The sequence below is a fragment of the Lampetra fluviatilis genome, chromosome 15, assembly GCF_964198595.1.
Source record: "Lampetra fluviatilis chromosome 15, kcLamFluv1.1, whole genome shotgun sequence".
NCBI classification, from domain to species: Eukaryota; Metazoa; Chordata; class Hyperoartia; order Petromyzontiformes; family Petromyzontidae; genus Lampetra; species Lampetra fluviatilis.
Genome location: NC_136289.1, coordinates 10781939 through 10808824, shown reverse-complemented (window position 1 = coordinate 10808824; position 26886 = coordinate 10781939). Strand labels below are relative to the sequence as shown.

The window sequence follows — 26886 nt, the reverse complement described above, 5'->3', positions numbered from 1 at the left end:
CAAAGCCCGTCAAGGCGGGCGTCTAGGATGGCAATCACCGCTGGCTTGGTAGGCACTTGAGAAGTTGCACGGAGCAACGCGACAGCTGCACAAACGCCGAACCAGCTGGACTCCCCACCCCCACATAAACAGTGGACAACGTCGCAACATCCAAACGTCGCACATCCGACGGTCAACAATTCGCCGCCCGCACCCGGCGCAGCATTTGCACGTGGTGTAAACGTAATTTTCAATATGCGTTCACACGTCCGACGTTTTTCACAAACCCGCACATGCCTCACTCACACCACCGGCAAGTCGGATGTGTGACGTTGTCCTGTATGAACATTAACGGATCAATCATCGCCGGCGGGCTTGATCGATCCACTGCTGGACCAAGACTTCCTCGGCAAACAGTGGCCACCTCTCTCACGATCTCGCGACGCAACAATATTTATCCAAGCACCTGCACAAGAGCCGATTTCATCGCTCCATCTCTGCGGCGGACGCACTCACAGACGCGTTCCATTCGCGTCTGTCATTCAAACTAAACTAAACTATTAAAATGTTTTCCACGGTAAGACTCAATGAACTATGTAGGTCTTTTTCAGAGGCGACCTGGCCACAAATTATAGCCCAACTAAGTGGCTTGTCTTGTGGAAATGCATAGCAGCAGCCAAATACTCTAAACGCATGTCTCTAAATGTGGAGGGAAAAACCGGAGGACCCAGAGAAAAATCCACACGACCACGGGGAGAACAGGGAGAACACGGGGAGAACACGCAAACTCCAAATATACGTGCGTCGGGGTCGGGATCGAACCCACGACCTCCTGTATACCAGGCGAGGTAGTTAACATCTCCTAGCCACCGTGATGATGATGATGAGAGAGCGAGAGACATGCAAACTCCAAATATACACGCGTCGGGGTTGGGATCGAACCCACGACCTCCTGTATACCAGGCGAGGCGGTTAACATCTCCTAGCCACCGTGGCGCCCTGTTCTTGACCACCGTCCCTTCATAGTGACGTGTCATGCCCAAGCACACCTTTTTTTTAAACACTTTGAATGAAGGTCGCGTTCACAACCTTGCTTACGTCCTCTAAATTGTCCGACATTTCCTTCTTTGGACGGTGCCACATTTCCAGAAACAGTAAACAAACACGAGAATCCGTCCTCCCCGTTTACAGCTGACGGCAGTGGACGGCACGACAACTTTAGCCAACACTCTGTCACGAGTCGCGCTGTGCACTCCCAAAGGCCGACGCGACTTCACATCGCCACGGTGACTATTTTCCCTGCCGATTTACGCTCGCGTGCTGTGGGCCGGGTGGACGTTGCCCTCCCTCATCTTTGCGGTCGACAGTAAAGCACGTCCGAAACCTGGCCTCCAGTGCCGTGTATTTCGTGGTCATGACAACACATCTATCGTTTTCCCTACGTAGAATGGAGGTAATGGCATAGAATTCTGTCGTCTTTTATAAAAAAAAACACACTTTTTTATTTTCAAACATTCTATTTATTTGATTTTTTCTTCAAGTAAGCAGCTCGTGATCGAACGAGCGCAGACGTAAAAGGTTCCACAAACGAGTGCGAAGTACCATACTTTTTCCATTTGCAGCAGAAATCCAACGCATGTTTGTACGCCGAACCTCTTTCGCACCGTACGTAGACAACCGTGCTAATCGGTGGCGCGGGGGAAGGGTAATGAACGTGTAACCCCGTCTTGGTGGGGGAAGGGGGGGGGAGTGCAGATCCTGTCATCGGAGGTTAACGCCAGTGTCCAACGAAAATACTCGTGGCGACGCGGTGTGCCACGGATATCGAGAGGAGCCAGCAACGGGATTCCAATGAACCCGTGGCTGGTAACTTCATCCGCGGCATGGCACTGGCGCGGTGCGTCGTTGATTACCGGAGAAATGATGCGCTCCCCGGGACGCGATTCCAGAAAACCCTGATTTTTTTGACGATTTTTAGACCTTCACTCCCGTGGACTAATCCACGATATATGGGCATTCGCGGATTATTGGATAGCGAATTATTGGATTTGTGCTGTATATTCCGCACCTCTGATTAGCACGGTTGGCTATGTATGGTGCGAAAGAAGTTCACGACCAAGATAATCCACCCACGGATAATACAGAGCGAACTGCAGAGTGACACATTTGTGATCCCGGTTCTGCGCGACGGATCCGAATGCTGGACCTTTAGGAGAGAGGGGACGAACGTCACCGGCAGCAGAAATAAACTGGCCGAGAAAAATCCACGGGTTAGAGACGGCAAAATCCGATGAGACCGCAAGGAAAAATCCAGACCAGCAGACGACTTTGGTGTCGGATACAACGGCAGCCTAATTAGGAAAACACACCTGAGGTCACGTCCATCGCAGAGATGGAGCGATTAGAAGAGTTCTAGATTTGAAGCTTTCGTGACTGCAAGGATTCATAACAATAGGCTCAGTCAACCATTCTACACAACAAAGACTCATTTCCTGGCAGCGATTTCAGCCGCATCACCTCTACATAACAAAAGGCTCAGTCCCTTTTACACGCACCGTTACATCATCCGCACCTAGTTTACACAACAAAAGCTCATTCCTAACAGCGGCTTCAGCCGCACCGAACCTCACAAAAATAACATTCAGGGCCTACCTTGGCTCCTCCCACCCTCAACCAGTATATATACAAGGACTGTTTCCTTGGAATTTCTCTCCCTTGAAACAGCAATCGTGCTGTGACGGTTCCACCTGAAGACGGAAGCTTGTGTTGCCCTCCTAAACGTCGTGATTTTTATTTTATTTTTTATTTTACTTTTATTAATTTTAATTATTTACCAACGTGACTTTACCGAAAACACCTAAGAATACGATTAGAAGAGCACGTGTGCACGTCAGTGGATTGTTGACGAGGAGAGATGGTGACAAATGGCAGAGGCTTAGAGTGGAGGCAGTGGGGGGACAGCAGTGGCTAGCTCCTCCCGAACGATGATAATGACTGAATGGATGGATGAAAACAAATATAATACACTGAAGATTAACACGCAGAGATTGCAGCTTGTAAGCGAGCGGGCAGCTGCGGAGAAAGGCGCTCCACAGACCCCGACAGATGGCTCCCGTAGCCTAAACGTGGGCCAGCAAAGCAATCACAAAGGACGGCGATGGTCGGAGACATCTGCTCTGCCCGCTTTACAATGAAACTCGCCTCCTCTCTCCCCAACGAGAAACCCCCCTCGCAAATCGATTAGAAAGCACATCACTGCCGCCACTTTGCAAAACTTACGACCGTGTTACCCAACGTGCTTTACCGAAAGAACCACCAATGCAGTAGCGGTTTACACTTGAGCCCACAATCAGTCCATTTTCAAGACCTCCCCCCCCCCCCCAATATGGCACAGTGGAAACGTACGCAAGCTTTGCAGTTGTCCGGCTCTTTGGAATTATGACGAAGTCGATCTGGATTCCCACTGAAACCAGTGTGGGTAGTGAGTCTGTGTTCCTTTTGAAGATTCTTGGTCTCGGCCACACCAGACTGCAGCCGTAATTAGATGACAATATAAATAAGGTCTCCTTGGTGGCATGCTCCCTCGCTGTGGAGTCGCTGTCATCGCGTCGGCTTTGGGAGTTGAATCATTGCCGACCGTGAGAAAATCCTCTGTCCACTCCTGGAAAACTCAGACGTGGCCTGCAGCAAATACTCGGCAGGGAAGGACCAGAGCCCGATCGTACTCGGGGTACGGATTGTGTTTGCCTTGTTAAATCACGTCGTTCCTTTATTTGTGTTTGTAAAACAATGTAGCCATGGTTTTGTTTTGCGTTTTCGATCAGTTCCCCATTTCCTGGAACTTGTGAAGCACTTATCGATAATCGCTGTCTGTATCGCGACCTATGTAACCACGATTGTGTAACTAAGATCTGTACTGTACAACATCTGCGCCGTTGCAGGGCGCCCATGAAACAACAGAGCAGCTCGTTGAGCCCTTGCCGCTGAAATTAATGACATCTAAAGAAATAAAAGTATATTCTTGGTTCTTTCGGTAAAGTCACGTAGAAGGGAAGTAATAAAATAAGAAAAATATTGTTGTATATTTTTATTATTTTATTAATTCCCTTACGTGACTTTACGGAAAGAACCAAGAATATGAATCCCTGCAGTCACGAAAGCTTGAAATAAAAAAAATTCAAGTATATTATTCAACCATATTTCACCCATTACGGGTGGTGCGGGTCAGTCCTTTTTACACGCACCTTTACATCATCCGCACCTAGTTTACACAACAAAGGCTCATTCCTAACAGCGTGCTTCAGCCGCACCGAACCTCACAAAAATAATATTCAGGGCCTACCTTGGCTCCTCCCACCCTCGACCAGTATATATACAAATACTGTGTTCTTGGAATTTCTCTCACTTGATACAGCAGTCGTGCTATGACGGTCCCACCTGAAGACGGAAGCTTGTGTTGCCTCCGAAACGTCGTGATTTTTTATTTTATTTTATTTTACTTTTATTAATTTTAATTTTTTACCTACGTGACTTTACCGAAAAAAACTTAAGAATATGGTGGTCCCAGGACTATTGCAGATTGTAACGTCGCACTCATCACACACACCAAGTGCTGGCCACAAATGAACCCCAATACCTCGCTGATCTTGTCAAGGAGCATAAACCATCTCACGGCCATCCTCGCAGCAGCAACGGCCTTTGGTGAGCCATTGACCAAAGGAGGTCACCGCGTCGCTTTAGGCAGCGCTACTGCGGCCGTCTGGAACGCTCTTCCGTCCGATGTTAGGAAACCACTGGGAGCTACGGACTTTTAAATCGACATTGAAAACTAATTTATTTAAAACTGCTTTTTGTATTTAGTTTTGTTGCCCTTCCCCCCGCACCTCCGATTAGCACGGTTGGCTAGGTACGGTACGAAAGAAGGTCAACATACATACGTGCGTACAGATATCACCCACGACTGATGTTAGCCGTGAATGGAAATCACTCGAGTAGCTCCGTTCACAGCACGCAGTGCGTTAAGCACAGAACAATAAATGTACATGTTATCACTTAATATATCTAAAGCTCTTAAGTCTAGGGCACAGTACATGTTATCTTATAAATATAACAGGATCGTGAAGGAATGACAATGGATTCGGGAAGGCCTTCATCCAGCGGTGTATAGATCATGGCTAATTATTATGATGATGATGATGATGATAAAATTTGTATGTAGAAATGCACCGAAATGTGACACGTGTCAGAACTCCACGGCATACAAACAGGACGGGACGGCCACGTGATTGAAACCTGGAATGTAAGGGTGGGTGGGGGTTTCAGATGTGGCTGCGTTTCAATTTGAAACCGTGCACAACTTGTGCAGTTTTTTTAGTCAATCCACTGCTGGATTAGGACCTCCCTCCCACAGTGGCAGATCCAAGGAGAGGTAGGAAATGAGGGTAGTCAACCCCCCTTCACCCCTTTGAGACCCCAACAATTTATATTTCATTCATATTTAGCAGGTAAAATGCAATGAAATTGTTTTATTAACGTAAGGCCCTATTAAAAAAGATGGACATTTCGGGAGCTGCCCCCCCTCCCTACGTCCCCCTGGGAAGTTCCTCCATCAGCCTCTGGCCTCCCCACAACCGTGCAGGTCGCAGAGGTTATTTGACCACGTTTCGGCACGCTGATAAGTGCGCGGCCGTGGAGTTAAATAATTTTTGCGTACCTACTAAATAGTGGCCTCTTAACAGGCGCTTGTGATTCTCTGTAAGCTTGACAATCGCCGTTTCACGAGGATCTCACCCCCTAAAATAAAAGTCAGTGAATGACCGATGTTTACGGTATTGTTTTCATCAACATCAGCCATGGTCTATCCGCTGCTGGATGAAGACCTCCCCAAGCTACCGCCATCTCTCCTGGTCAGGGGTCGGCAACCGAAATAACAAGAAGAGACTTTTTTTTCGAATTCGGTAATAAACTCAATATATCAAGGGCCGCAATGCACGTCGATACTAGGACTCCCATGGTAAACTGGACTCCCATGGTCAGGGTCGGCAACCAAAATAACAAGATAATTTTTTTTCGAATTCGGTAAAAAAAACCCTCAATATTTCAAAAGCCGCCATGCACTGTGGGTGAATACGAGATGGTGGTCCTTGATAAAGAACGGTGACGGAGAAGTCCTTAAAGAGCCGCATGCGACTCCGGAGCAGTGGGTTGCCGACCCCTGACCTACGCACTCACACTTGAGCTGATCTCATCACTCCGTCTCCACGGTGGATGTAATTCTCGGAATGCGTTCCATTCCACGGCTGCGACTATGTCACCGTATCTTCTTGGTTCTTTCGGTAAAGTCACGTAGAAGGGAAATAATAAAAATAAAACATAATAAAATAATTCTCACGACGTTTCGGCCACAACGCAAGCAGCCGTCCTCAGGTGAAGAACAGGTCTGTCGGGAAGACAGCGTCTGAATGAACACCACCAGGCTTGGAGCGTATATTTAAGCTGGGTTGGAGGGGGAAGAGCGCCTTGACAAAATAATTTGCATATCAAGAGGAATTTAGCATTCTTGCGTTGTGGCCGAAACGTCGTGAGGATTATTTTATGTTTTATTTTTATTATTTTATTATTTCCCTTCTACGTGACTTTACCGAAAGAACCAAGAAGATGAATCCCTGCAATCACGAAAGCTTTAAATCGAAATATGTCACCGTACTTTAAACCATCCGCCACCATCCCTTCCGGCAACGTGTCCTGCCCACGCCCACTTGACTCTTTTTCACATTTTCTATTGTTTCATTCACCTGCGTGCCCCGTTTCACGCGTCTTTCTCTTCCCGTCTCTAAATGTAATTGAAAATCATGCATCTCTCCATGCTTCTTTGTGGACTTTGTTGTTTGTGGATAACCCCCCCCACACACACGGTGTAATTGAATCATACATCACAGTAGGTAGTAAACACTGATTAAACACTGCATTCATTAGATACACTGGCATGGTTACTTTTCACGATCACGTTCATTTTGATGCCAGCTCACATTCAATAACTGTACGGGGTACACACACTCCACTTTGGTTTTGCAGTTGAAAATTTTTGCCACCGCAAAAAATATTCTACTCTGCCTACGGTTTTGTGAGGCTCGCAATCTGCAAGGCTGCCCGTTGATGAGACTTGTGATAAGAATCCGGGCAATGTAACAGGCAAACCGAGCCATTGATTAGAAAAAATGGGCGCCATGGTGGCGAGATGTTAACCACCTCGCCTGGCAAACAGAAGGGGCCTGGGTTCGATCCCGACCCTGACGCCTATTGTATATTTGGAGTTTGCGTGTTCTCCCCGTGGTCGCGTGGAGTTGTCTTCGGCTCCTCTGATTTTTCCCTCCACATTTAGGATCAACATGCATTTAGAATCAACATGCATTTAGAGTATTTGGCTGTTATGAATTTCCACGTAATAAGCCACTTCGTGTCTGAAAAGTGGGCCTTATCTGGTAAAGTAAAAATTGTAAAAAAAGAAAAAATACTTTGCGATTACTGAAAACAGTAATGGCCATGCACCACTCTTTTAACCAACCCTTTCCATCACCCACAATAACAGTAACACACTGACTTCATCTGATCATAAATCGTTCCTACGGGGTCAGTAAAATAGGTAACACTTTGTGGAAAGTCAACAGTGCTTGTCCCATTGGAGAGAATGTCCCCCAAGTTGTAAATGTGAATGAGTGCTCCCCATGCCATGCGGGTAGCGTGGGTTATATAACCATACTTCACCGTTCTGGTCAGTGGCAGGGGGTTTGGTGAAGGCGGGAAGCACACAGGCACAAGAGCATAGATGCACAATACAACGGAGGGATTTTGCGGCACTGTCCTCCGCTGCCAACCACGTCGCCCCACAGCCTATAACACCTGCCACGCACGGTTATCACCCATCCAAGCACTCTCCAAGCTCAACCCATATTAAGCTGCAGCGATTTGACAAGACTGGGCACATTCCACGTCAGTGGATCATAGGCGCAAAAGGTAACACTGTACATGATAATACTGTCATCACAACAACTTTGTCACAAACCTTCATAACCAACCGTCCCTTTAGTCGCTGTTTTTGCGCTGCTTGTTATCAAAGCATCTTGAGACATTGTGTAATTTAAGGTCAATGACAATTACCGGTGGACACCCACCAGTCGTGTTTCCACCAGCGCAAGAACCAGTTGATCGCAAGGCCCTTGTTAAAACCGCACTTGGGTGCAATGGAAATTCATTTCATATCTGCAGTGGCTATGCTTTTCGTATTTAAAGTCGATGCGGTTTCCCACTCAACTCCACGCGGAACTGCGGGTCTCGGATCCTTTTAAATATCCTGGTGTGAACTACACAAGAACAAATGTACAATCCTTGATCAATCCACGGCTGGATGGTCCCCCCCCCCCCCCCACTTCGGTCATGTAAAGTTTGCTGGACCATACTTCACCACACTGGTCAGCGCAAGTCGCTTAAGGCAGGGAGGGGCCAGCACTTGTTCCCGAAATTGCTTGTCGCTGATGTCAGCCGTGGCCTGGAATCAAACTCAGGTGGCCGGGTTCAAAACGCAGCATGAAAACCATTGTGCCACCCTTCACCCGTTCGCCATTAGATGTATACAAAAAAATGCCTGCATTTTTATAAAACGCATACAGCAGTGTCCAGCGAAGACGTGGAACATTTTATATTCGTTCATCTATTTGCCTCTATTTTAGTGCAAAAATATATATTTTTCCAGAATATCTTCGATGTCTCAAAAGGCTCTCATCCAGGCGATACACAAACCCCCCTTATCCCCCATGACGTGGAGTGGGGAGCGAATGGTCGGGGATCCCGTTATCCGTGGGGGTCACTCGCGAATGTACCGCTACTTATCTGTTGGGGTGGGGGGGAGAAAAACACGGATGATGAATGGGCCGAATAGGGCCCGAGATAATGGGATTTTTCACGGACCATAACAGCTCTGAGATGTGTATATGCACCACCGATTCTTCTGTGCGGTAATAGACTACAGTGCCTTGTACAAATACCGGCTGCTAGCAGTGTGGTATTACGTGTCGTCTGCGGACAGTATTTGCGTACTATTCTACACACCAATATAAAGCGTTGCCCTGTACCCAATCACGACATGTCTCTCGCTTACGACCAACAATAACAACAGGTCGACACAGCCTCCTCGGATGAGGCATTCGGTGCGGTGTGTAAAACGTCAGCTCTGGGCAGACACAAAGGGGGCCTCAGCGTGGAGTTGGCAACATCACCCATCATGTGCCGTTCCAGCCTTCGTAGGCGTTCGAATGGCAACACTTGCCGCAACAGTCTGTTAAAGGCCATCCGGGGGACCTTTGTCTTTGTACTGCTGTACAAATGAACACAGCATTGCCCTGTTGTGAATGAGGATATACGTCTACGCTGTGTGTGTGTATCTGTCACTATGGTTGTGGGGAGCGGTGGTGCAGCGGTTAGCGCGCTACGCTATGAACCTGGCTGACCCGGGTTCGATTCCCGCTCACGGCCAACACCAGTGACTATTATCTGAACCGGTCCTGGGCCTCCCCTAGGCCTCCCCTAGGTCGACTCAGCCTCAAATGTGTATCTTGTGCGGTGTGTAGTAAACATCGCCACTGGGGAGACAAAGGCGGCCGGGCATGGTGTTGGCCACCCACCCCCTCGTGTGCCGTGCCGGCCTTCATAAGTGCTCGCTAACAGCACTTGCCCCAACAGTCTGTTAAGGCTACACGGTGGAACTTTGTGTTGTCACTATGGTTACAATGTTACGCACGCATCGAGCCCTTTTCGTCAATCCACTGCTGGATGAGTGCTTCCACACACCGCGCGCATAATTTCATAATGTCATAATGTCATAATTTCATAATGTCATAATTTGACCACACTTGCTACGCTGGCCAATGCCAGCTGGTGAAGGCAGGGAGCACAGACGCGGGGGGCATAGAAGTACCGTACAATAATTGTGGTTTTTTTCCTGCACTGCAATCAAAGTACCCCTCTGCAGCCCATCCAAACTACGGCAGGGCTGAACCGTGCTTAGCTTCCGAAAAGGCAGAGTCTATAGGGCCCATCAATGGGGCAGCTTACTGCTGACTTCCCACTTGAGTGGTGATGGCATCACGAGGAGGAACTAACTTTAACCACCCATGATGGATGATGGTGGCGATAATGACGGTGGTGCTTATTTATTTCCGTGTCTGCCGTCGGCCCCTTCCTTCGCGAGACGTTTGGTTAGCGTGGAAGAGTAGGCCAAAGTTCCGTACCCTCAAAGTGAGCTCTCGAGAACTCCCTTCTGCCAGCGGAGACATTGGGCAAGCCATTGCAGGGCTGCGCCTCACCGTAATAACAATGTGCTGGATGAAGAACTCCACACGCGTGAACAGTTTGACCATACTTCACCACGCTGGGCAATGTACAGCCACCGTAACTTAACAGTTTATAAATGTTGTACATCAGCATACTGTACATACACATGCAGTACAAACAACAGCACGTATATTATTAATCTCCACTGCCAGAACGGGACACATGCAGGCAGGCACAGATGGCATTAAACACATTCCTGTGGAGGGAGCTGGTAGGAACGTTGGGTTGCTCGGTCAATGGCCAGGGTCAACGGCGGCGTGGTGTATTCCGCAAATATGCCCGACTGTGAGGGCGGGCACAAGCCGGCGTGAGTAGGTTAAACGTTGAGTTTTATAAGGGCACCACGGGGTGACCAGCCCCTCCCCACCCAGCCCCTCCCCACCCTCCCCTCTCCACCCAGCCCCACCCCTCCCAATTTGTTGATGCACGACGGACGGACACAATAATCCCATGTGGTCTGGTGTAACCAGGAGGTTCCTACCAGTAAAATCTGTGCTCTGACACACCGAGACAATTAAAGGCCGATTTCAACCATCCGCTTTGCGTTTACGTACAACCTACCCATGGAATGCAGATTGCAGCACGAGGTATGTGCCCTTTCACATTTGGTGATACTGTCTATATTGATTAGACACACAGACGCAATTTCGAACTCGTCACCATCATCATCGTAAGCCAATGTCTATCCACTGCTAGATTACGGCCTCCCTAAGCCACCGACCCACACGGTATTCATAATTATAAGAGAATTTCAATATAATATTCTGAACATCTGCAGTTTTAGTTTTAGACGTTGAATATTTTCAAGTTCATTTTATGCTAATTTCGGCTTTCCAACGCCACCTTTTTAATAAATGTTTTCTCCTACAACATCAGAGTTCAGCGCCACATAAAATACGCACTGCAATGATAATAGTTTAAAGTGTTTTGAAGCATGTTTTTAGTTTTATTTTGGGGGGGGGCAGAGCTTTGTGACGTCATATTTGAGAGGGGGTCTGACTTTTTGTGACGCTGTGTGACGAGGGTGTGAGGGGGGGTCAAAAATCCGCCAAAATCGCGTGACGTCATTTATGGACGGCCCCTAAAGCCCATTTTCAGAAGAAACCAGGCTATCACAAATTATAGCCCAATTAAGTGGCTTATCATGTGGCTATTTCTAGCAGACAAATACCCTAAACGCGTGATGTTGATTCTAAATGTGGAGGGGGAAAAACCGGAGGACCCGGGAGAAAAATCCACACAATCACGGGGAGAGAGAGAGGACACGAAAACTCCACATATACAGCAGCAGGCATCGTCAGTGTCGGGATCTAACCCACGACCTCCTGCACACCAGGCGAGGTAGTTAACATCTCCTAGCCACCGTGATGATGATGAGAGAGAGACACGAAAACTCCACATATACAGCAGCAGGCATCGTCAGTGTCGGGATCTAACCTACGACCTCCTGCATACCAGGCGAGGTAGTTAACATCTCCTAGCCACCGTGATGATGATGAGAGAGAGACACGAAAACTCCACATATACAGCAGCAGGCATCGTCAGTGTCGGGATCTAACCTACGACCTCCTGCACACCAGACGAGGTAGTTAGCATCTCCTAGCCACCGTGATGATGATGAGAGAAAGACACGAAAACTCCACATATACAGCAGCAGGCATCGTCAGTGTCGGGATCTAACCTACGACCTCCTGCACACCAGACGAGGTAGTTAACATCTCCTAGCCACCGTGATGATGATGAGAGACACGAAAACTCCACATATACAGCAGCAGGCGTCAGGGTCGGAATCTAACCCACGACCTCCTGTACACCAGGCGAGGTAGTTAACATCTCACAGCGCCCCCGTTGTCACAAGAGCTCACCCATGTCCGCCTGGATGAGGGCTTTGCCGGCCTTGAGCAGCTCCTTGATGAATTTGCTCGTCTTCTCCAGCTCGGCCTCGTGGATCCTCAACCTCTCCCTGAACTGGGGGCTGTCCAAGTAGCACTCGCTAAACTCCAGCGGAGGCAGACCCATGGCGATGTCGCTGATTGACGGCGGCGGTGATCGTGGTGATAATGATGATGGTGTTGGTGCTGGTGATGATGGATTTGATCTCCGCGATGATGATGGTGATGATGGATTTGATCTACGCTATGATGATGATGGCGGTGGTATTGGTGATCGTGGTGGTGATGATGATGATGTTGGTGCTGGTGATGGATTTGATCTCCGCGATGATGATGGTAGAGTTGGTGTAATGATGGTTGGACACGGTTGATGAGTCTGATGGTGTTCTCGTGGTGGATGCTATTGTCGGTGGTGTCGTTTGTTGTGGCTACGTGGTGGTGGTGGAGCTGTCAATGACCGTCGTTGTTGATGTTGTTGCTGGCGATGCTATTGTTTGTGGTGTTAACGGGCGTGATGGTGCTGCTGCCGGCGGCGATGATGTTATCGATTAAGGTGGTGATGATGGTGGTGATAATGATGATGGTGGTGATGGTGCGGACGGCGCTAACACGGCCGCTCGCATCAATAATGGATTACGAAACTACAGCGAGCCAGATTCATGCGAGACACTTTCCAAACGACCCCACTCTCCATTCCGCGCCCTCCTCTCTCTCTCTTTCTCTCTCACGCCTCTCGCTCGTCCTCGTTCAAATTATATTTCTCGCCTCGCCTTTACCCCGACCCAACCACAACTGCACCCTCCTCCTCTTACTCCACCCTCAACCCCTCCCAGCCATCAGCCCTCCTCCTCCTCCACCCTCAATCCCCAACCCTCACCTCCTCCTTCCTCCTCACTCTCTCCCCTCCTCCTCCTCTTCCCCGTCCTCCCCCTACCGTCTCCTCGCTCGCTAAGCCTCAATCAAGAATGTTCCATGAAGAAGAAGAGGGGGGGGGGTCATTGCCCGAAACGTCGCCTTGTTACTCATTGCCCCTGCGTGTGCTTGTGCAGCGTTGCCGACGCGGCAGGCGTCGCGTCGCCAACACGAGTTGGGTTCCGTGCACAACAATGGGATCGTTGTTTCATCTGCAGACACGAGGGGGCGCTGTCACCCCCCCACCCCACTGCCCCCACCCCACCCCCACTCCCTCCCACCCCAATACTCCCCACCCACCCAGTCCCCCCCACCCACCCAGTCCCCCCCACCCACCCAGTCCCCCCCACCCACCCAGTCCCCCCCACTCCCTGAACCCCCACCCACCACCCTCTCCCCCCACCAACCTCCCTCTCCCCCCACCAACCTCCCTCTCCCCCCACCAACCTCCCTCTCCCCCTATCCCACCCCACCTCACTCCCCCCACCCACTCCACTCCCTCCCCATCCCACCCATTCCCCCCCACCCTCCCCCCTCTCCCCCCCACCCACCCCCTCTCCCCACCCACCCCCCTCTCCCCCCCACCAACCCCCCACTCCCCCCCACCAACCCCCCACTCCTCCCCACCAACCTCCCTCTCCCCCCCACCAACCTCTCCCCCCCACCCCCCTCTCTCCCCGCCCCCACCCAACCTCCCCCCACACAACCTCCCCCCCACCAACCTCCCACTCCCCCCGCCCCTTAATGTGGGGGGGGGCGGGGGCGATAAACCGGAAGCACGTGCGCGTGACAGCTTCCGGGGTGAGTGGAGGAGGGAGCGAGGTGCACGTGGGTTGTTGTCAAGCAGCGCGGCGCAGTTTGCGTTCGCAATGTGCGCGCAGCAAAGCACCGCGTCTCTCTCAGTCGCAGAAGTACAACGTCAACGTGTCAGCATCACGTCGACGAAGGGCTAAACTAGCGAAGGTGGAAGGGAAGCTTTATCCGCCATTTCAGTCGTCGCTTTATACTTGACGGACATTTTCAATCCGCCGCTGGATAAAGGCCTCTCGCTCGCGAAGGGCCGTGTCGGACCACAAGGCTTTGTTTGTTTTGACCATACCTCGCCACGCCGGTCACTGTGGCGCTTAGTGAAGTGAAAGAGCCTCTGATATCACTCGATATTGGAATTGAAACTCGGGAGCGCCGGTTCGGAGCGCAGTTCGCTAACCACTGCGCCCCCTATACCAAGTCAAGTACTGTAGCTGTGTTAATCTTGCCCAGGAATAACGCCGATTGGGACTCGGAAATCAAATTGGGGTTGTTTCTCTCTCCAAGGACCTAATAATGGGTTTAAAAACAAAACATCGGATGTAACGTCACACTTCACGGGAGGCAAATTACTCTGTTCATTGACGATGGTATATATTAATTAAGCGTTCAGCAGGGGACTTGGAGCAATACAGAAGAAGTGAGGATACAATGTCTCAGTATCTGGCCCATCTTTGTTGGGTCTCAATTTGCAATATTTCGATTTGAGTTTGTTTAGGACTGAACTACATCTGTACAGTACAACATTTTAGCTCTTTATTGAACATGATGGCAATTTACATCCTTCCTTGCATAAGCCGCATTCCAATTACTGTATCTTGAAACGCAACTTTCGTCTCGCTTCCTAAACTCGCGGTCAACTAAACGACACCCTGCAAATACTGGCAGAGGCTGGTGCTGGCAACGTCTAAGACGCGCTGTGGCCCATCTTGACACCGCTGGTGGCACCCAGTCGTGGGCAAGTCCACTCAGCCACCCCAAACCCCCTCTCAACATACTTAATTTGGAGCTTTCGTGACTGCAGGAATTACTCTGGTTCTTTCGGTAAAGTCACGTATCAAGAGAAAATAATTAAATACTAGCATACGACGTTTCGATTGCAACACAAGCAATCGTCATCAGGTATAAATGAAATAGAAACACAAATCTAGTATACTTAGAAATGTAATGTAATACAACAGAGAGTCGGATAACATAACAGTCAACACCCTACCTGGTTGATTACGTTCTTCTCAACACCCACAACACAACCACCACCGGCACGCCCACAGTTGGGGTCAGGGGTCAGGGCCCACATCAATAACCACACGTCCTCTGGTCGAGCCGGCCACGTTGTTGAGTGGGCCCCCTGTGGCCACCCTCTGCGGCCGATGTCGTCCGGCGACGCCCGTGGCGGCAACGACGAGGACGGAGCGAGGAGGAGGATGAGGAAGAAGAAGGGTGGAAGGGACAAGAAGGTGGACACGGCTCGGGGTGGAGGACACCGCTCCCTGATGCTCGCCAGGGACCTGGTGGAGGCCAAGGACCCGGGCACGGGCTTCGCCCATTACCTCCTGGCGCTCACCTTGGCGCCTGAGCTTCGGTCATCCGTGCAGGTGAGGTGGTGATGGTGATGATGATGGTGGTGGTGATGATGGTGGTGGTGATGGTGATGATGGTGGTGGTGGTGGTCATAGTTATCAACTTTCGTTTTATTCGTCATTGTCATCAAGGTCACCATCACCAATCGTCGTGATCAATCTAAAAAAATCACCAAGTTCGTAACCCAAGGGGTTAACGTCACTGAATGTGTTGCCGACTCATTAATCCTCGGTTGTGAAACTTGGTGATGATTTGGAGCAACGGTCGCTGCTTAGACTGAAGTAGGCACGGGACCAGCAGTTACAGCCACAGCGAGATGGGAAATGGATGTGGGGTGCTGGGTTTAGACATTTTGGTGACCGTCACCCAGACAGACCCAGCTGAAATTAAGCCTCTACCCAAACCATCATCGTCGTCCATCATCAACGTTCGTCCCTGTTGCAGGATCTAGCAGAAGGGTGGTTTAGTGGAATTGTCTTACGCTTGTCCCATCCCACTATTGACCAATTGTTATGAATATTCAACTGTACTGTGTTGAGTCCTATTCCTTAAGAAGGTGCATTTTCAGAACGCACACACCACACTCTAGGACGGTGGTAATTGTAATTAATCGTTTCGTTTATGACGATCACACACTCATATATACGTCGCGGGTTGAAATAAGCCACGGTCCAGAGGTGTTTGTAATATCAGGAAGTCGGCAGACGCCAGCAAATTTAGTTATGGACCGCATCCAGCCACCAGCAAGAACATTCACGGTTGAGCAACGAGAGTGCGCTGTCAGGGTGGCAAATAGAACGGGAGATGATGCTAAAGGGATCCTGTGATGGGCGAAGGATAAGTGATGGAAGCGCGGGGTGGCGGTGAACGACGAGCTTGCGTGGCAAATGGCGAGCGACGTGAACGTCTCGGAAAGCGGTTTGATGAGGATGGTAGCCGGCGATGCGATGATGCGATGTGATGCTGGTGTGCGATGCGGCGCTGTGTGCGGCGGGGATGCAGGCCGAGTTCCATGATTGTGCCCGCGCGTGGACGAGCGAGCTGGAGGAGCTGGGTCGCGCGCGCGACGCCTTCGACTGCTACGAGCAAGCGCTGGCGCTCTACCCCGAGGACGAGCTCATCCTCAACGGGATGGGCGAGAGCCTCTTCAGGTGCCCGGGGAATTCGCTAAGAAAGAGCCGCAGCCATCGCGAGCGGTATACCGGATGCGGTGTGCCGGGTGGGGGAATTTATTTTCGCAGAGCCGGCTAAAATTAAGCCCTGTCCTCGCGTTGAGACTCGTACGCATACTCGTGATGATTTGGCTGCTATACATTTCCAAATGACGAGCCACTTTGTTGAGCCATCATTTGTGGCCAGGTCGCTTCTGAAAAAAGCTACATAGCTCAGTGGGCCTTACCTGGAATTTTTTTTGTTTTTGTTTTATGGGTAACATTTAAGCAAAACTGCATTCTGCGTCCACATGTAAATAAACATTTATTTAGTCCCCCAGCCTATTTGGCTTTCCGGACCGATAATATCGAGCAGCATTTGTTTAAACAATCAAACTCTGAACCTTCTCTCATCCACAAAGTCAGGCTTGCTAATCGAACCCAGCTGGATTACCCCACGTTATTGGCAAGAGCACTCCATATAAACAACTTGGATCCCCCACCGCAGCAGCCTTTCGCTTTAACAATTCCAACCCTGCCGACGGTTTCTTCGCGCATTAGTCGGTCCGAGACCCTCCGTCAGCTCTCACTCCGCTTGCAATAAAATGGATGTGCCGATCGTTTACTTAGACCAGGGGTCGGCAACCTGCGGCTCCGGAGCCGCATGCGGCTCTTTTGAACCTTGACCGCGGCTCCGGGGCGGATGCTAGCGAGGGGAGGAGGCGCACTGTGACACCTGCTGTGGCGTTGCCGCTGCTGACAGGTCGCCGCTCCGCTCCACACTGCCCGCCCGGTGACAGGCAATAACGTTGCCGTTGCTTTGTCACATGTTTGGAAGAAGTAAAAACCTTCATGGGCAGCAAAGAGCTCACCTTTGCTGAGCTGGAACAGCCAGAGTGGCTGGAAAAATTACATTTTATGGTAGACATGACAGCACATCTAAACACGCTAAATACAACCCTTCAGGGGAAAGGAGGCACAGCCCTGCACATGCTGGAGGAGGTTTTGGCATTCGAGCACAAGTTGACAGTGTTTGTCAAAGATTTACAGAGAGGTACACTGTCTCACTTTCCCTCTTTGAGAGAGTTCAAACAAAGTCATGATACGATAAATTTGGAATATTTCAAGTCTGCAATCACCACAATGCAAAGTTCGTTTGGGAAACGATTCTGTGAGTTCAGAGAGGAAAAAACGACATTATCCTTCCCTGTCACTCCCCTGGCGATCGATCCATCCCTATTGAATATGACTGCATTTGCAGGTGTAAGTCAACCTGATCTTGAGATGGAACTGGCCGATATAGCCGACAAAGATATATGGGTGTCCAAGTTCAAATGCTTGACCGCTACTCTTGAGGATGTAGCCATTCTGGCTCAGAATCATAAATGGAGTGATATTGAAAACCTTCCCAAACAGGACAAACTTGTATTCGAAACATGGAATGCCATCCCCAACACTTATATAAACATGAAAAAGTATGCATTTGGAGTCCTGTCGATCTTCGGCTCCACATATGTATGTGAGCAGGTCTTCTCCAACATGAACTATATTATAAACAAACATCGATCACGCCTCACAGATGACAGCTTGCAAGCCTGTGTGAAAATGAAGGTGACGTCTTACAGCCCTGATGTGCAGACACTGTGCACTGAGGTTCAGGAGCAAAAATCCCATTAACCAGGTAATTTAGCTATTAATTTGCAAAAATATATTTTACATTGTTAAGTGAAAAAGTCCTTTTTTTATTCAGATTGACAGCTGACTGCACGATCCTGTATATAGCAATAAGGTAAGAAACAATATATGCAGTGTTATATTTGTTTTAAATGTTGCAATGGTTTTGCGGCTCCCAGTTTATTTTTTCCTTCGGAAACGGGTCCAAGTGGCTCTTTATGTCTTAAAGGTTGCAGATCCCTGACTTAGACGGTCGAAGGCCGGCCCGCAGCCTCTCACACCCGGTCCGTCACGGCGCAGGCTGGGCTTCTGGGACGAGGCGGCTGCCTGCTTCCTGCGCGCGCTGCGATCCGCTCCGGGGTGGGCGCCGGCGAGGGAGAACTTCCGCCGCGCCGCCAGCTGGCTCCTCGAGCGCTGGCACTTCCCCATGCTCAACGACCGGCGGCGCAACGAGGCCTACCGTGACGCCCTGCGCCGCGCCGTCGCCAAGCGCGGGGACGCGGGCTGCACGGTGCTCGATATCGGCGCGGGAACCGGCATTCTCAGGTTAGCCGGGGCGAGCGGCGAGTGAGAGAGCGAGGGAGGAAGGTCTGTAGAAATGTGTAGGCGCAGTGGCGAGATGTTAACTACCTTGTCTGGTATGCAGGAGGTCGTGGGTTTGATCCCAACCCTATCGCCTGTATATTTGGGGTTTGTATGTTCTCCCCGTGGTTGTGTGGAATTCTCTCCGGGTCATCTGGTTTTTGCTCCGCATTTACAAAAATGCGTTCAGAGTATTTGGCTGGTATAAATATCCACATGATCAGACACTTCGTTGAGCGATCATTTGAGGCCAGGTCGCTTCTGAAAAAGAGCTAAATATCTCAGTGGGCCTTACCTGGTAAAATAAAAAAATGTTTAGTTTTAGTTTCCTGTTGTCGTCAGCATGTACCGTCCCACTGCTGCGAAATGGACTCCCCGATTTTCTTCCAGTTCTGCCTTACTTGAGTTGCTCCGGCCCCCACAACTCTTTGATTTCATCTCACCGTCTCTTCCGCTGTCTTCCTCTGCTTCTCTCGCCTTCTCTCGGTATCCACTCTGAGGCGGGATTTCCCGGATCAGGAGGCTATTACAATTGGGGTTTAATTGCCCACGGAATATTTGCCATATCGCTGGTAGACTGCAGTAGAGGGTACGTGACAAGTAGCCACAGCCGTAGCTGGAAGTATACTGGATGTGGTGTGCCGGGTGCATTTCTATATTGTCCAGGTTACTGAGCCGGCCGGCTGAAAAGAAGCTCCGATTACAGCTGTTTTTGCGTAATTTTGCTCTTAACCATTTTCAATTGCGACGTGAATATAATTTGTAACGTGTGACATTTCCCACAATTAATTCACTGCTGGATGAAGGCCTCCGCCAAGCCGTCGTCACCTCTGATGGTCTCGCGATGCAGCGATCCATTTAGCTCCAGCACCCACCCCACAGAGGATTTCACCCGCTCCATCCTCCACGTCGCGTTTCTTCTCCTCGCGCGAGTTCACTCCTTTGGCCGCAGCCGCTTTCTTGCGGCGTTTGTTTTGCCCGTCGCACGGCGGATCGGTCCGCTGACCGGCAGCTGGGCGCAGCATGTTTGCGCGGCAGGCCGGCGCCGGCCGCGTGTTCGCCTGCGAGGTGTCGCGCACCGCCGTGCAGCTGGCGCGCGAGGTCCTCTCCGCCAACGGCTTCGCCGGCGACGTCTCCCTCCTGCACGCGGCGTCGCACGACCTCGCAGTGCCGCGCGACCTCCCTGAGAGGTGAGCGAGCGCGCTGCGCCCCGGCGCCTTCACTATCGGAATCGGAATTCTTTGCTTATCCTGGAGAAATCCGATGGGCTATGAAGCTAGCTGTCTTTCGCAGGTGTCCGGCAGGGGCAGGTCATGCGCACAGTTTGCATTCACAGCCGAGCATCAGTCGGTTGGATACGCATGGTGCGAAATAAGTTGAACATACATACATACATGTCGCGGTGGTCTAATGTAGGTGAAGGTTGTTGTTGTAGTTTAAAGATTATTCTTTTCACTGCTGTTGAATTCCCTCTTTTTTTTTACCGATGTTCACCACGTGGTTGGGCCTGCTCACGAATGAACGGTGCCACAGGGTGTCGTTGGTCGTGACTGAGACGATGGACGCGGCACTGCTGGGGGAGGGAATCGTGGAGAGTCTGATCCACGCCTGGCGACACCTCCTCCTGCCCCCGCCGCCCACGGTGAGCAGAGCGGCTCGCTCAGTGACTTGCCATGAGCAGAGTGGCCTGTGGCAGAGGTCGCAAACGGGTTTTGATTCCTTACCCGTACCCGGCCGCACCAGGGTCGTAAACGGGTACCCGTACCCGATACCCGGCCGGGTACGGATAGCCGGGTATCGGGTACCCGATTGCGACCTCTGGGATGAAGCCATGTTGCAGGCGCGGGTGGGTTGATTCTAGGAACTTGAATTGTGAGAAGAGACAAGACGTTGGGAAATGAGTGACAAACGGTGACTCACCAGTGACTCACGGTCTACCTGTACCCGGCCGCACCAGGGTCGCAAACGGGTACCCGTACCCGGCCGGGTATCGGGTAGGGTACGGGTATCGGGTACCCGATTGCGACCTCTGGCCTGTGGTGAGCAGAGCGACGCTCGGTGAGCCGAGCGGCGCGAGCCGTGGACGGTCGTTCGGGCGAGGCGACACCGCGTGCGTCCCGCGTGAACCGGAGCGAGCTGAGCGCGTGACATTGTGTGCCGCAGGCGACGGTGAACGGCGCCGACGCTGGTGTTGGTGACGCCGGGTGCGGGCAAGTGATACCAGCAGGCGCCACGGTGTACGCCTGCGCCGTGGAGTGCCCCGAGATCCGGCGCTATCACCGGTGAGTGCCGTGTGTGGTGTGTGTGGTGTGTGTGGAGGAAGCGGTAGTGCAATGGTTAGCGCGCGGCACTACGAACCCGGCGACCCGAGTTCGATTCCTGCTCACGGCCAACACTCGGTGACGATTATCTGAATCGGTTCTTTGCTTCCCCTATGTCGACTCAGCCTCAAATGAGTACCTGGTGCGGTGTTTGAACATCGACACCGGGGAGACAAAGGCGGCCGGGCGTGGTGCTGGCCAACCACCCATCCCCTCGTCTGCCGTTCCGGCCTTCATAGGTGCTACTCGCGAACAGCACTTGCCCCAACAGTCTGTTAAGGCTACACGGGGGATCTTTGTGGTGCGTCCTGTGTGTCCGTCCGCCCGTGGTCCCGGGTGGTGCTGCTGCAGGCTGTGCGTGCGGGAAGCCTGCGGCACTCGTCTGGACACGGGCGTCGCCTTCAGGAGCCTCATCGGTCTGCCACCAAGAATCGGTAACCACGATGCATCACGATCAGAAACTTTATTTATCCTGGGGGAATCCGATGAGCTATGAAGCCCTTTTCCACAGATGTCCAGCATCATCTGGTGGCGCCTCCTGATGCAACGCGTGGACAATAACGCAACGCCTTTCAACGTCCTTTTTCCCAATTTAATTACAACTGTGCCGTCGACAACTGGTCACTTAGTGTGCATTTGGACCTCTCGCAGAGCAGTGCGAGTCCACGAGTTAGAGAATGGCACGTGGAAGGAGATGCACGTCCCCCGCATTCCCTGCTGCAGAGAAATGTTCGCTGTGAGACGCACCAAGTGTCGTTACCGCTGCACCACGCTGCCGCCCGATTCACAGCGAACTCGCGAGAAGTCTCCCTGGCGTGTTCCCCACTCACTTGGGGCCTGCCTTGGTCCTACTCCTCCCTCCCTCCTCCTACCTCCCCCTCCTCCCTCCCCCCCTCTTCTTCCTCCCCCCCCCTCCTCCCTTTCCCCCTCCTACCTCCTCCCCCCCCTCCTCCCTCGTCCTCCCCCCTCCCCTCTCCTCCTCCCCCCTCCCCTCTCCTCCTCCCCCCTCCCCTCTCCTCCTCCCCCCTCCCCTCTCCTCCTCCCCCCTCTGCTGGGTCATCTTCAGAAGTATTTCCTTAGCGGTACCGAAGACACGGCAGCTGTCAGGGTCATCGCATGAAATTAATCAATTTGCTTTCGTCTCCCAACCATTTGATCAATTTGGCTGGTTTTCAACAGGGAAACTTCCAAATATCTATTTTATGTTTAGTTTGTAGTCCTTCCCCTGCACATCCGATTGGCGCGGTTGGCTACGTACGATGTGAAAGAAGTTCCACATACATACCTTTAAGTTTTAATTACGTAGGATAATCGTTATGGATGGACGGACAAACATATGCAGGGAAAGACGGACAGAGCTAATGTATGGACGCTTCAACCTGAGCTGGAGAGCGTTAAAAAAAACCCGTCGCTTTCTATTCAGGGCGGGACACGCCTACCAACAACGACGAGGATGACGACGATGAGGAGGGAGAGGAGGGGAAGGACGCGGACAACGAGGGCAGCTGCCGGGAGCCCTACACCACCGAGCGCATGAGTCGCGTTCCCGGCGGCTACACCTTTCTCTGCGATCCCTTCCCCGTCCTCGCCGTGGACTTCAACAACCCCCAGGTTTGTCCCTCACTGACCGAGGCATCGTCACCGTCGCTCCAGCGGGCGAGCGAGCGTCAGCTTTGACGGCCGCTGCATTCCGTCGCTCGCAATCCCCGCGGTCCGAGACGTTCCCCGTGTTTTCCCGCAGGAGCTGGAGGGGCTGTTCTCGCGAGCGCCGGAGCGGCGGGGAGCGCGCGCGACGTGCGGCGGCACGCTGGACGCGATCGTCGCCTGGTTCCGGCTGCGTCTGGACGAGGAGTCGTCGCTGAGCACGGCGCCGGGCGAGGACTCGTGCTGGGAGCAGGCGGTGTACCCGGCGACGCCCGTGCATGGCTGGAACGGTCAGGACGCTAGTCGCACGCTCGCACGCGCGCGTGCGCACGTACGCACGGGAGAAATTGTGCGCGTGACCTCGTGGTTAGCGCGGGTCGGCGACGGAGCAGAGAAGCCTCGATGGATTTTGATGCATTGCCAATTTGTTGTCCACCACACGTGGTGATCGACCATCCAGGCGCTACACAGGCTCAACATCTAATTAGCTTCTAAAATCTTATCGGTGATATACGTAGATTGTTACTTGCATATATATATATAACGTGGAATAAAGAAAACCCCCATAAATTAATTTAAGTGTTAACTGTGCGTAGTTCGACGCACATTGACCCTACTGTTGCTGCCGCTGTCAGGCTACACGGTGAGGGAGGGAGACACGTTGGAGATCGAGGCCGCGTGTCGGGACGGGCACCTCGGCCTCTCCTGCGTCTCCGTGACCCCGGCAGCGTCGGCGGCGCCCCGTCGTGCCGTAGCCCGGCCGGCGCCCGGCTCGACGTCGCAACTCGACGACGCGTCGACGGCCGCGGAGGTCGCGACCCCCGAAGGTGACGGCGAGGCCTGGCTCTGCTCCGCCATCGCGAGCCTGGGCACGGCGAGCGGGTGGGCGCCGGGCGTCGAGACGTGCGCGCTGGAGCCCTGGGAGGTGGCGCGTCTCAACGACGTCGAGCACTGGGAGGCGTTTTCCCGCGCCGCGCGGGACGCCCCGGGGAGGAATGGCGGTGGAGCGGGACCGCTGCGAGTGCTCGACCTCTCCACGGGCCTCTCCGTGCTGCCACTCGTGGTGGCGCGCGCGTGCGGCGGCGGCGCTGACGGCGGCGGCACCGCGATCGTCTGCAGCTCCGCCGAGGACCCACGGAGACGGCGGGCGCTCCGTGCGTTGGCCGCCGCTAACGGCGTCGCGGCCCAGCTGAGGTTTCTGGACGACGGCGTCGGCTCGGCTTGCCGGAAAGAAAGAGGCGGCGGCGTGCGCAGCGAGCCGGGTTGCGGGACTGCAAGCGGGGCGGCCCGGCCCTCGCCGGACGGCGCGACGGAAGACGAGGCGATGACGATGGGAGAGCAGCAGCAGCAGGAAGCGGTGGTGGTGGAGAGTGAGGAGGACTGCACGGAGGACGGCTCGTGGGACGTGATTGTCCTGGAGGCCGTGGAGCCGACCGGCCTCCTCCGCCAGGGCCTCGTGGAGAAAGCCGCACTCGCGCGGTTAGTGGTCGCGGTCGCGGGTCGCGATGCTCCGTGCGTCGCATTCGCAGCAGGACGTGTCACGATTTGTGTGCATCACCACGGTCGCGGAGATTCGACGACCTGTTACGATTTTTGGTTCGCGATTTGACACGGGAATTAATTCAAATTTTAATTTATACTGATATACGTCTCGGACGTATGTTCTGTCGGGTGTGTGTTCTGCATTCTGTTGACCTAAAGGTACAATAATTTGCACTGCTCAATGAAGGCCTCTCCATGCCTTGTTGGTCATGGCAGTTTTTTTTGCATACTTCACCGCGCCGGTCAGTGTGGGGTTGGTATTGAGAGCGGAAGACCCAGGACTGCTTCAGATATCGCTCGCCACTCACGGTAGCTGTCGTCGGAAATCCCACTCGGCAGGTCACCGGGTTCACAGCACAGTCCGCTACCCACTGCGACACCACACCATCACTATTTGCACATTTTTCTAACATTAACGAATTTGATGCTGCTAATCCTGCATAATGCACGGGCATAATGACTTTAAACCCCTCGCCAAACCTCCTACGCATTTCACAATTAGTACTAATCGCATATCTGCTTTTCCCATAAATATGCTAAATTCCTCTTGATATGCAAATTATTTTGTTAAGGCGCTCTTCGCCCCTCCATCCCAGCTTAAATAGTCGCTCCAAGCCTGGGGCTTATCATTCAGACTCTGTCTCCTCGACAGACCTGTTCTCCACCTGAGGACGGCTACTTGCGTTGTGGCCGAAACGTCGTGAGAATTATTTTATTGTTTTATTTTTGTTATTTTATTACTTCCCTTCTACGTGACTTTACCGAAAGAACCAAAAAGATGAAACCCTGCAGTCACGAAAGCTTTAAATCGAAAATTAACGAGTTTTTAAACGCTATCCATCCACTCGACGCAAGAGATTGAACGGATCGTACATTCTGCGTGGGATGCGCGCCCCGAGTCGACGTCCGCCTGCCGTTTGCAGCTCCCTGCTGCGCCCTGGCGGCACGGTGCTCCCGCTGAGCGCGACGCTCGTGGGGCAGCTGCTCGAGTCGGATGCCCTGCTGAGCGACAGCGTCGTGCTGGGCTCCGGGCCCACGCTCGGCCTACGCATCGCCCCCTTCCTCAACCTCTTCTCGGTGAGAACGGAGAACAACGGGGTGGCGGGGGGGGGCGGGACGCATCGAGAAAGCCATCGTGAGCACCGGGAGCTAACAAGAGTCGATAGTCTAGGGGTGATGCTGAATGTGTAATTAGAATGTCGTCTGATTTTGATATTTAATCGCTTTAATTGCCGACAAGTTGGCGGTCACGTGGGCACCGAGTCACTGTCCCCTCGACGAATGAGGAGCAGCTAATTGACCGGCATGCATGGCAAGATATTTTATTAAGTGACTAAGTGCATGAGAACTGGGGACAGGATTTTGTCAGGTCGAAAATATTCTCCTTTTGTACTTGATTCGCGTGGCTAAAGGTGCTTGCAGCTTGGATTTTTCTCCAGGTTCTCCGGTTTTTCCCTTCACATTTAGAATCAACGTGCGTTTTAGGGTATTCGGCTGCTATAAATTGACATGTGATAAGCAACTTCGTTGAGCTATCATTTGTGGCCAGGTCGCTTCTGAAACAAAATCGATATAGCTCAGTGGGCCTTACCTGCTAAAGTAAAAAATATAAAGTTTTATATACAAGGTGCTTCAAATGTTTTTTAACACGTCTGAGAATTTTCAACAACACCAAAATAAATGTCTCCGGGCTCTGGAGACCACCTGGAGAAGATTCCAGGCGTGTGTTGACAATGATGGCGAGCAAATGCAGACTCTTTGAAGCTATTAACATGACATTTGTTATCACGTCACAGCATATTACCCGTTCTTTTTCCATTAAAAACGATAGTCCCATATAAAATAGTTTCAAAAATGTTGATGCACCCTGTATTGTTTGCAGGGACTCTTCGAAGTGTTCGGCCGCGTGTGAAAGTCGCGTCCCGTGGAGCCGCGGGTTCCCCTTTCCATGGCCTTGACGTCCACCGTGCCCCCCCCCCCCCCCCGCGTCTCACAGGTGCCCACGCAGGTGAACCTTGACCTCTGCACTCTGCCGGGCCGCCGGCTGAGCCGTCCGTTCGAGGTGTTCACCCTCGACCTGATGGCGGCGGGGAGCGAGGCCGCCGCTGAGCACTGCGTCACGGTGAGCGTGGATGGAGGAGGAGGTGGATGGGAGGGCTGACACCACTCGCCTCTTCAAGTTCATGCCATCGGACAAAGATGGTCACCGCATCGCGCGCTTTCAGATGCCCTTCTGCGGCCGTCTGAAACACTTTTCCTTGCGATATTAGGAAGCCACTTGAGTTATGCACTTTGAAATCATCTTGATTCTGTAGAACTGCTTTTTGTTTGTTGGCCTTCCCCCGCACCTGTGATTAGCGCGGTTGGCTACGTACGGTGCGAAAAAAGTTCAACGTGCGTGCGTGCGTGCAAGTG

General features: G+C 52.1%; 2 protein-coding genes across 6 annotated transcripts in view; one reads left to right on the top strand and one right to left on the bottom strand.

Annotated features, from left to right (window-relative positions):
• Positions 1–13082, bottom strand: part of ARHGAP10 (Rho GTPase activating protein 10) — a 104725-nt gene extending 91643 nt beyond the window's left edge. For 2 of the 5 annotated variants that reach the window (XM_078863205.1, XM_078863208.1), the window contains exon 1: positions 12231–13081. In XM_078863205.1, the coding sequence (XP_078719331.1) occupies positions 12231–12384 (154 nt within the window). In that variant the 5' untranslated portion in view covers positions 12385–13081. Of the gene's footprint in view, positions 1–12230 lie in introns of all 5 variants that reach the window. The other 3 variants (XM_078863207.1, XM_078863209.1, XM_078863204.1) reach the window with 2 other exon arrangements.
• An 878-nt stretch (positions 13083–13960) lies between these two features.
• The window catches only part of PRMT9 (protein arginine methyltransferase 9), a 14775-nt gene continuing 1849 nt past the window's right edge, over positions 13961–26886 (top strand). The window contains exons 1-12 of the mRNA XM_078863203.1: positions 13961–15571; positions 16560–16708; positions 18683–18928; positions 19987–20154; positions 20498–20606; positions 21128–21246; positions 21637–21719; positions 22709–22896; positions 23027–23219; positions 23565–24408; positions 25395–25548; positions 26468–26593. Of these exons, the coding sequence (XP_078719329.1) occupies positions 15347–15571; positions 16560–16708; positions 18683–18928; positions 19987–20154; positions 20498–20606; positions 21128–21246; positions 21637–21719; positions 22709–22896; positions 23027–23219; positions 23565–24408; positions 25395–25548; positions 26468–26593 (2604 nt within the window). The 5' untranslated portion in view covers positions 13961–15346. The remainder of the gene's footprint in view (positions 15572–16559; positions 16709–18682; positions 18929–19986; positions 20155–20497; positions 20607–21127; positions 21247–21636; positions 21720–22708; positions 22897–23026; positions 23220–23564; positions 24409–25394; positions 25549–26467; positions 26594–26886) is intronic.